At 39.6% G+C, this 11,353-nt stretch overlaps 1 protein-coding gene and 1 pseudogene across 1 annotated transcript; both read left to right on the top strand.

The window, feature by feature from the left end:
- Positions 1–2,834: 2,834 nt before the first annotated feature.
- Positions 2,835–7,892, top strand: LOC101583210 (annotated as a pseudogene).
- On the top strand, positions 5,377–5,765 carry LOC111813112 (WAP four-disulfide core domain protein 18-like). Its single transcript, XM_023703124.1, has 2 exons — positions 5,377–5,382; positions 5,616–5,765. Exons 1-2 carry the CDS (start codon positions 5,377–5,379, stop codon positions 5,763–5,765), a joined length of 156 nt encoding a protein of 51 aa, XP_023558892.1.
- Positions 7,893–11,353: the final 3,461 nt, after the last annotated feature.

Here is an 11,353-nt window from a genome sequence, read left to right on the forward strand (position 1 = left end):
GGGGGGTCCAGATTATGATCTTTGAGTGTTCACTTTCTTGGAGAGTAGCTTCACTATCTACCTGTCATTACTACCTTTGCAAGTAAAGGCTAACCTGCATTCCATTTCTACTTAGGGATATCAGCCCAGGAGACTTATGATGGCTCCAGAGCCCCCATTCACCATCTCTTCCAGAAGCACTTCAAGTCCTTATTTCACTGGACCTCCAAGAAGCCCTAGGTGCGCCCTGATGGTCCATACCTGTCTGAACAGATAAAGCTTTCACCTTGAGATAATAAATTACACAGAGGTAACTCTACACACTGGTCACCGTTCATATGAATAGAGCAGGAAAGCAAGTGCTAAGCTGTGATGTAACAATGAACACTGCACCAAAAGCAGCTTGTGGAGGCAGCTTATGGAAGGCAGGTGACATTGTAGTAAGAGAATTTACCAAAAGGAGAATGAGAAAAGACAAATTTTTCTTCAGGTCTAATTATGCTATCAAGTGAGACTGTGGCATGTCTCCAAGAAAGGAATTGCGCCATTACCCATCTGCCCTGAGGTCCCTTGGGTAACACAAGAGGATTCACATCATAAGCAAATACCTCAGCAATAATGCAAAATCAGCAGATTGTTATAAGCCTGGGTGACAGAGCAAGAAGACTGAACAAAACATTTTTCCAGGTAGTCAGCATAGTTAGCAACAATGGTAAGACTATAATGACTCTTGGGAGTCCAGCCCATATTTATAGAGGGGAAGGAGATATTATTGCCATGGTTCCATTACTACAGAGAAGAGTAGCTCTTCTCCATCTGCCTGGTACCCTGAGTTCACCCATGCCATCAAGCACAGTACCTGCTAGCAAGGACTGAGTTCTATTAGTTTCATTTCCTTTTGTTGTAGGCAGCTGAATTAGATAGAAATATTATCAGCAGTCAGACAGGGGTAGGCCCTCAAAAGACCCAATATGAAAGACAAGATACCTTGTAACTGTGGGAGAGACAGGCACCTCAGCTGGGGCCAGTCCCCTCCAGACAAAAGAATAAACAAATGCAGACACATACCTCTCTCAGGATAGATACCAGGGATTGATATTTTAAATACATAGCAATCACCTTGAAAAATCCAGGAAGCGTCACTAACCCATCCCCCTACAGGAAGAGCCCCTGGTCTGTATTCATACCCACTTGCCTCATGACACACTTCCTCATGTGATCCCAATGTAACCAATTTTACCTGAGAAATTATACTTGTTCTCTTATTGGTGGACCATAATTTTGTCCACCTCAAGCCCATCTTGTGAGTTCCCATGTTTCCCACCTTGAACCTTCCTCACCTCATGGTTTTGTTCCATAAAAATCCCTTAAAAAGGCACATTCAGGCTGGGGAGATAGCTCAGTTGAATAATCACTTGCCTGGCAAGCTCAAGGGCCTGAGTTCAATCCCCGGCTCCGCAAAAAAAAAAAAAAAAAAAAAAAAAAAAAAAAGGCACATTCCTTGGCAACCCACTTGGGTCCCTTTCTATCTCTTTCTCAGATGGAAATTTTCTTTCCCCCGATAAATATATTCTGTTCTTAAACTCTGTTGTTCCTAAATTTCATTCTTCAGTTTTAGAGAACATGAACGCCACTCAGGTATCCTTCATCTTGGGAGCTTTTTCCCCTAGATCACTACCAGAATAAGACAGAAAGAAGAGTAAAGATGCTACATTGCCACACCATAGGGACCACCACTTCCAGTCGACAGGATTACTCAGAAATGCATTTTCCCAGGCATCCTGTTCCTGGCTAGTGTTCTAGGAACACCTACACTGTAACTGAAGTGCCATGACACAGTGTCACTGGGCTGGGTCTGAGAGGTCTCAAAGCCTGAAATAAGGAACCTATCCCACCCTTTCAAAGTAACTTTTCAGGTTTGCTGATTCCCATTGCAGACAAAGAATTTTCAGGACCCATCTGTGAAAAAAGGAAAAGTGCGAGAAGGGTTGATTACGACTCAATGAATGGGGTGAAGAGAGATGCATCATAAGCCAGAGTGAAGATAGTGACCTAGGCTGTATATTCTCACAGTCAGATTACAGTGCAAGGCATCTGTACGTGTATGAAGTTAAAGTCTGCTGCTTTGTGAGGATGAAGAAAGTGCAATTCACAGGTGAAAAGGACAGGTGAAGAGCCCTGGCTTACAGGCTTATTCTATCTTTTTTTTTTTTTTTTTTTTTTTTTACCAGGAATCAAGCTCAGGACCTTGCACTTGGAGTGAAGACACTTGTGCTGCTGAGCTATATCTCCAGCCCTCACAGTCTTACTGTAAAAGAATATTTAGGGATTTATGCTGAGTGAGTTTTCTGTAGGGAAAAAGGCTTATCTTGAATCTGCAGTTCCTTGTAATAGTACAAAGTCAATATCATAACTTCCTTGTCTCTTTTCTACCTAGATTTTATTTTTTTCAGACTTACTGAAAAGGGAGAAAGCCCACAAGCTCATTACTTTGGCTTCACACCAGACCTTTTCCCATTGAGAGGAAGGTTTATTTTTAATCTCATGTTGTTTTGGGCAGTGTTGATGCATTACCTAATGACTACTAAATGCTGGGCAAGATTTTAAAGATTTTACCCAGTAAGGTTTCTGTTCATTTTGGAGCAGAGGTTAAACACCACAGAAAGGTGTTATTGAATATCTCATTTTGGCATTTGCATCTGCCAAGAAAAAAACTACTGTGTGAAATGCGAAACAAAGCACTTGGGAAATAAAAGAATCTGAGGGTGTTCCCTGTGAAGCTTCTTTTCATATGCTTCCTGCTCCACCCTCCCTTCTGGAAACATTAAGCATATAAATTGTTCTGGGTGCACAGCATGACAGAGGCCAAAATGAAGACAAGCACAGTCTTGGTTCTGGTGGCTTTCATTGCCATAGCAATGGACATGGCTGGTGCTCGGAGACTTCAGATGTGTGAGTATATTGAGGTTACCCCAGAGAGCACAGAAGGCTCAGAGCCCAATGCTGGCCTTGCAGACAGAGGGAGAAGACCTTGGGCATGTACCTGCGGCTTAAATCAGACCCACTTCCTTTGACTATGAGGGTGAAACCCTGCATATTCAATCCTTCTTAACAGAGTGAGGTACATCTGACAGAGTTTGGGAGTAGAGGGCAGGGTTACTTCCCTAGTAAGGGGATGCAATCAGGATGTAATCAGAATTCCTGGGCCAGTCACCCAAGACTAAACAAAATTATATTTTAGACTTTGACTAAGGGTCTGTTTGTCTGCGATCAGAGATATTGTTATGTTTTTTTTTTTTCTGAGGTGCAAAATTGTGTGGGTGACAATGCAGTTTTCTTTCCTACAGAGACTGTGGGCTTCAGAGGACTGCAGGGGGAACATTCTCCCAAGGGCTAGTTAGGGATTGGGGTTACTGACAATGGAGAGCATGAAAGGAATGAGGAGTCCAGGGTCACAAAGGAGGAAACAAAAACTGGAGTTAAAGCAGTGATGAGGGCTTCAGGCATTCAGAATTCACTCTCATCCCTGTCTTGGTTTAAAAAAAATCCAATTGTATATTTCAGCAGGAAAAAAACCTGGTTCTTGCCCTGAGTGGCCTACAGGATCCTATGGAATTTGCGCTGAACTTTGCTCAGGAGATGGGTCATGTCCCAATAACTTGAAGTGCTGCAGCAATGGATGTGGCCATTCCTGCACACCTCCTGTTTTCAAAGTGAGTATAAACCCTTCGAGGGTTGTTCAAGAAAAAAGCTGACAACTTCCCAATGTACTTTGCCAGGGCTGATTGGCAATGCCTTGCCAATGCAGATAGAAGACTAGATAATTTCAAGGAAAAGGAGCTAGGACCAAATAGCAGCAGGAAAGCTACTTATATTATCTAAAACCTTCCCCTGCTAAAAAAGCACCAAATGCAGACTCGCATTTGCAAACATTATATTCTGTCACTAGACTGAGAACCTGAAAGAGTAAACATAATCTGAAAGGTATAATAGACACTGTGAAATGGAAAGAATTTGTTCGACAGGAAGGAAAACCTGGGATGACGGAAACAATAATAGAAAGAAGGGGAAAAGATATATTTATGTATATATGCACGATAATTTAGATAATTGTATTGACGAATTCTACTAGGTTTTTTTTTGAAAAGAAGTTACTGCTTAAAATTGTTTTTATTCTTATTATTTTTTCTTCTTGATTTCTTCTAGCTTTTTGTTGCTGTTTTGTTTTGTTTTAAACAAATTTTGTATGTTTATATATGATAGTCTAAACTAATTTGAAGATAACATCATGCAATACAGCAAGTATTGTTCAATTCCTATTACTTTGCTTAATGAAATTTTGTATCATTTCTAATGCTATTTTTATTAGTACTTTGTATTTTTAAAAAATAAAAGAAAGCAAGCACTAAAGGGCTCAAAAGAAGCAAGTAGCACAATTTGCCTTACATATGCAAGGCTGTGATTGACCAGGATTTCACATTCTCCTTCTTTAAAAAAGGGGCTTAACACTTCCAAGCAAATAGGTGATCTCAGTAATACAGGGGAATAAAACTCCAGACCTGAAAGATACCTAGGATGAATTTGTGTTCTCTAAAACTGAAGAATAAATTTTAGGAATAAATGGAGGTTAAGAGCAGAATTTATTTATTGGGGAAAGAAAGTTTCTCACATTGGCCAAGCAATGGCCTTGACTCATTCACATGACTGACACTAACAAAGGATCTACAATCTGAGGTACAGGATCTCAGGATAAATCCTGAGGGGATTTCACTGACCTTATCAGATCCAAAAGCTACAACTCTTGTTGCATAGGTCTTGCTTTACCTTGGTCTTAACCATCCAGCAGAAAAGTATAAAAACAAAGTATAAGAAGTAAAGTCGTGCTGTTATGTTCAGCTCTAGGGGACTCAGGTCAACAATTTCTGACATTGCCAGTCAAGCGGAAGACCCAATACTATTATGGACTACTGGACTCTTTTAGAATATTTTGCTGAGTTAACACACCTATAATATTCAAATAACAGAACTAAACAAAAAAAGGGTATACAGATGAATGTCTATTTTGAATCTGTGTATTCAAAATCATTAGGGTAGATATATAGTTACATTCTCTTAATGAATAGAAGGATTTGTTCTAATAGTGTTTGTAAATAGGATATCATGTCCACATCTTGTACAGTAATTAACCACTAGGAAGAATGTATGCAATGTGTTAATTATTGAAACTGTCCTACCAGTTTGGTTTGAAACTGTCTCATTGCTATTTGTTTCTCAATAAAATTATGGAGGAAAAAAAAGAAGAAGAAAACAAAAAACTACTGTGTGAAATGAGAAACAAGATCAGAGATCTTGTTTTGTTTTGTTTTTTTCCTGAAGTGCAAAATTGTGTAGGTGACAATGCAGGTTTCTTTCCTACAGAGACTGGGTGGGCTTTAGAGGACTGCAGGGAGAACATTCTCCCAAGGGCTAGTTAGGGATTGGGGTTACTGACAATGGAGAGCATGATATGAATGAGTCCAGGGTCACAAAGGAGGAAACAGAAACTGGAGTTAAGGCAGTGATAAGGGCTTTAGGCATTCAGCATTCACTCTCATTCCTGTCTTGGTTTTAAAAAAAAATCCAATTGTGTATTTCAGCAGCAAAATAAACCTGGTGCTTGCCCTGAGGTATCTGCAGGATCCTACGGAAGATGTGATGATCATTGCTCAGGAGATGAGTCATGCCCCAATAACATGAAGTGCTGCAACAATGGATGTGGCCATGCCTGCATAGTTCCTGTTTTCTAAGTGAATATAAACCTGTTGAGGGTTGTTCAAGAAAAAAGCTGACAACTTCCCAGTGTACTTTGCCAGGGCTGATTGGCAATGCCTTGCCAATGCAGATAGAAGACTAGATAATTTCAAGGAAAAGAAGCTAGGACCAAATAGCATCAGGAAAACTAGTTATATTATCTAAAACCTTTCCCTGCTAAGAAAGCACCAAATGCAGACCCGCATGTGCAAGCATCGTATTCTGTCACTAGACTGAGAACCTGAAAGAGTAAACATAATCTGAAAGGTACAATAGACACTGTGAAATGGAAAGAATTTGTTCAACAGGAAGGAAAAACTGGGATGATGAAAACAATAATAGAAAGAAGGGGAAAAGATATATTCATGTATATATGCACGATAATTTAGATAATTGTATTGCCGAATTCTACTAGTTTTTTTTTTTTTGAAAAGAAGTTACTGCTTAAAATTGTTTTTATTTTTATTTCTTTCTTTTTAATTTCTTCTAGCTTTTTGTTGTTGTTTTGTTTTGTTTTAAACAAATTTTGTATGTTTATATATGATAGCCTAAACAACTTATTTGAAGATAACATCATGCAATACAACAACCATTGTTGAATTCCTATTACTTTGCTTAATGAAATTTTGTATCATTTCTAATGTTACTTTTTATTACTACTTTGTATTTTTAAAAAAATAAAAGAAAGCAAGCACCAAGGAGCTCAAAAGAAGCAAGTAGCACAATCTGCCTTACGTTTGCAAGATTGTGATTGACCACATTCTCCTTCTTTAAAAAAGATACTTAATACTTCCAAGCAAATAGGTGATCTCAGCAATATGGGGGAATGAAACTCCAGACCTGAAAGATACCTGGGATGAATTTGTGTTCTTTAAAATTGAAGAATAAATTTTAGGAAAAATGGAGGTTAAGAGCAGAATTTATTTATTGGGGAAAGAAAGCTTCTGTCCAAGAGCACAATAGAAGGGGGGCCTGAGCAGATTGTCCTCAGGAAGCTGTCTCTTTGAGGGACTTTTACAATGTAAAACCATGCAGTAAGGCAGGTCAAAGGTGGAGAACACAGGAACTCACTTAGGTGGAAATGAGGTATGACAAAACTATGATCAACCAATGAGCTTACAAGCACCACTGCTAAGGTAAAATTGATTAAATCCAGGACCAAATGAGGAAGTAAATCACATAGCAAATGGGCATGAATATAGAACAGGAGTTTATCCAGTAATCAGTAGTTGGATTATTGACTCTTCTTGGGCTTCCTCAAGGCGATTATCAATCCTGGATGCATATCTTTAGGGAGGTCAGCATTTGTTCAATCTTTGGTCTTTAGCTTTGGCCCACAGCAGGAGCATCCATCTTTCACAGTTGCAAAGTATCTTGTCTTCTGTGCTCTCTCCTTGAGGGCATAGCCCTGTCTGACTGCCTATAATATTTCTATCTAATTTATCTGCCTATAATATTAGTAGGAAGACTGGGAAAAGATGAGAATCTCAATTTATTTGAGTTATTTCATGTCCTGCAAACACATACAAGAATTGAGATTTGAAGGCAAACATCAAGCTGAGGAAAGAGATGTGTAGTACAATTCTGTGGTTTGTACATATTTCTACTAAATCCTGTGGAAGCAATTAGAGGGGTCACTGCTTTGGCTAGAGGTGGTGGAGAAGTTGTCCCAGAGTGGAAGACATCTAGGGGCAGTTCATAGGAGGCAGAAAATCTACTAAACAAAGCATATGGCAGTTCAGATAGTGGGAAAAAACATGAACCCTTCTTGGGAAAAGAGAAATGGATAGTAACCTGTACATGCTGCAGTGTCTAGGGGGTCATTTTCAAAAGTCAGAACTTGCAGAGCAATGAGTCTGAGTGCTGAACAACTAGAGGTTTCTCAGCAGAGGTAATGTCATGGTCAAATCTGTCTTGTAGGAGAACGACTCTGACAGCCACGAGAAACACAGAAAGGGCAAGAATACCTAGTGGCTATCCTGGGAAGATCTCCAGAAATTCATGAATCTGATGCCTGGCTACTCCCAATCCCTGGAATTGCAGCTCTAGAAGATGAGGATCTACAATGGTGGGGTGATTGCTTTCTAAATGTGGTGTCCCAATAAACTGTATCTGTTGCATTATTCAGGCTGAGCTTTTCTTCTCCTTGAGCTATTCCATTGACACTTAGTCTAGCAGAACCATCTATGTACACTGCAAATATACCCATGAGTACACAATACTCAGAATCCTAGCAGGTCAGACATAAGATCTTCCAACATAATTCATTGCCCCTTGCCATGTCTGTATCTCCAATCAAGGCAAAGGACATAACAATATTTCCTTGGGCATTCTGTGAATATTCTTGTGGGCAGACAAAGAAAATTAAATGAAAACATCCCATAGAGAAGCCCTCCTAGAGAAGTTTTTACCAGGGTAAGACTTGTTAAAGAGGGAAGAGGTGGGTGACTCTTTATTCTAAGACAAAACACTACTGTCCAGACGCCTAACTTCAGGAGATGGACCCTGGCCCTTGGGATGGGGGCTTTAAGTCAGGAGGCAACAGCTCCTTCATGGAATGAGTAAAGCACACCATCACACAGCAATCCTGCAGGTATTTTGGCCTCAGCCCCAATCTGCCAGCTCAGCATTGACATCAATTCTGCTCTGATCTTTATCATTTCCTCCTTTGTATCTTTTACATCAGGTATGATTATCAAGTGGCTTGTCCACTGAGCTCCTATTGCCACCAACCCGAGACATCACCATCTATGGGTATTTCTGTCCAATCTGGGGAAGGACATGCATGGGAACTTGCTTCTGAGATAAGAGAAATTAAAACTGCGGTAATAGCATGAAATTAGAAACACAGGTTTTAATTTAAAAAGACAAACAAATGAGAAAAGACTTCAGCTTGAATAGAAAAAGAGCTTAATGGAACCCAATTGTGATTTAAATCAGTGTGACCAGTGAACAAAAGAACAGAAGTAGCTTTTTAAAGGCACCACTGGGGAGAGCTATGTCCTGGTAATTTTCTACTGGGTCATAAGTTTGAAATTTTTAGACATTTTCCTTGTGTTTGAAATCCCCTTCCTGTATTGGATATATACTAGTAGACATTCTTATCTTTAGAGACGGGGCATCTTTACAGCCCAATAACCCTCAATAAAAGTAGGAGAAGGGGAGGCTGTACGCCACCTATGAGTAGTAAGAGATTATGGGGGTAAAGACTTGCCTTTACATTTACTGGATTCATGAATTAGGTCTCAAGATTCCCTCTCTTTGGTGCCATGAGGATCTCTGTCCTATTTCAGGACGGAAGAATAGAGAGGTGTTGTCAGCGGGGTATGCCAACACTTCATGTGCCAATCATCTTATTCCCACAAGGCAGTTTGTATTTCTTTTTTTTTTTTCTATGCACTTATTTTATTTTTATTTATTTTTTTCCATAATTTTATTGAGAGACAAATAGCAATGAGACAATTTCAAATCAAATTGGTAGGACAGTTCCAATAATTAACACATTGCATACTCTCTTCCTAGTGGTTAATTGCTGTACAAGATGCAGACATGATAATCCTATTTACAAACACTATTAGAACAAATCCCTCTATTCATTAAAAGAATGTAACTATATATCCATCCTAACGACTTTGAATACACAGATACAAAATGGACATTCATCTGTATCCCCTTTTTTGTTTAGTTCTGTCATTTGAATATTATAGATGTGTTAACTGAGCAAAATATTCTAAAAGAGTCCAGTAGTCCATAATAGTATTGGGTCTTCTGCTTCACTGGCAGTGTCAGAAATTGTTGACCTGAGTCCCCTACCGCTCAACATAACAGCATGGCTTTACTTCTTATACTTCGTTTTTATATTTTTCTATGAATGAAGGCAGGAGACAGGAAAAGAAATGTTGTGGGACTGTCCTGCTACAAGGTTGTATGTGGTTAGATTTCTGGACTTACATGTAAACATAAGAATTATATAATTCTTTATGCCTATTTTTAAAATATATTTTAATTTCTTAAATATTTTTTCATCCTATTCTGTAGGGAGTTTGTATTTCTAAAAGCTTCTCTGCACTTCTGTTAGTGCTCAACCTAAGAAACAGAACCAGTAGCACAGGTTTATGGTTACAAAGCTAACGAGGCAAACCTGAAATTGCAGTGCCAGCTGTCAAGGACAGGTCTCAGTTCACAGGCAAAGGGGGGAGCTATGAAATGTTTTCTCCACCAAGGAAGATTTTATACTTCAGGGGCTTCAATTGATTGAGTCTTCCCATCCAGATGATCTAGAATCATCTCCCTTAATTAAAATCATTGGTTATGGATTTCAATCATAGTCACAAAACACCTTTGCAGAAATACATAAATTTGTGTTTGAATTACCAAGGAGTGTAGACTCAACCAGGTACTACCCAAATGAAGCATCACCATACTTTGCTCCCAAGAACATCTTTTTTTCTAGACCTGCCTCCCCTGATTGTCAAAGGAGTTAAATTTTAAAGTTGGGAAGTGGGGGAGGTTGAAGGAGAAACTTCACAGAAGCCAGAAAATCACCTCCTTATATTGTGTCTTTCCACTCATTTTTCAGACCTGTGTAGGAAGGCTCTACTGGGGTTTTCCTTATGATGACATTTTTCGTTGGACAGCATGGGGTGAGAAAGGATGTGGGCAGCATACAGAATACCACCAAAATGGCTTTCTCTGTCTTCTGTGTGTGCTGACTCTCCTGAGCCTCCCCCAGGCTACAGTACCCATCCCTCTGCCAATACATAAACTAAGCTTTCTCCCCCAGGGACTTGCCATCTTTAAAGCCATTCCTCTTGAGCATATAGAAGCTAAGTGACCTCACGAATGGAGAAGTGGGATTGCCTTGTAAAACTGCTATGCTCCTGTCTGAGGAGGGATTAAGGCTACACCTTAACTGATGCTAGGTTGAATGGCTCTTTTAAAAAAAGGTTGGATAATAGTTCTCATTCCTTTTTTCTCATGACTCTGTATTCAACTTGAGCTTTCTCTCTGAACTACATACCCAGTTCTTTTTAATTTCTTTTTTTCTTTTCTTTTCTTTTTTTTCAACAAGTCTTCCGAAGTTACCTAGCTCAAACTTGTGATCTTCCTTTTTCCACCTCCCAGAGTGCTGGGCTGTAGATATATGCCACCATACAAGGCTGAATAATGCTCCTTATGTGAGGAAGCATCAACTCCTGAAGTACTCCTGGTGTCTCTCCCCAACCTGCATTTATTCTTTTATTAATTTACATACTTCACAAATGTTGTGCAAGTCCACTTTCCTTCCCACACACTGGTGAACTGGCCAATCACAGAAGCACATCATCCACAGTAATTTTGAAGTCCAGCCCAGCACGTGTCTCCAATTCCTCTATTCCAGAGGCCTATGTTCTTTGGAAATAGCTCCCTGCTCTATTGTTTTTCTTTTGTTTTGTTTTTTGGTTGCTGCTGAGCATGCTCATTGTTTTCTATTGCTTATAATACTCCCTAGTCTCGGGGCTGGTGAGATGGCTCAGTGATCTAAAGCACCTACTTAGAACAAGTTTAGCAAAGCACAGGGACCGCGGTTCAATCCCCCAGCACC

Source organism: Octodon degus, unplaced genomic scaffold (assembly GCF_000260255.1).
Source record: "Octodon degus isolate 3935 unplaced genomic scaffold, OctDeg1.0 scaffold00164, whole genome shotgun sequence".
NCBI classification, from domain to species: Eukaryota; Metazoa; Chordata; class Mammalia; order Rodentia; family Octodontidae; genus Octodon; species Octodon degus.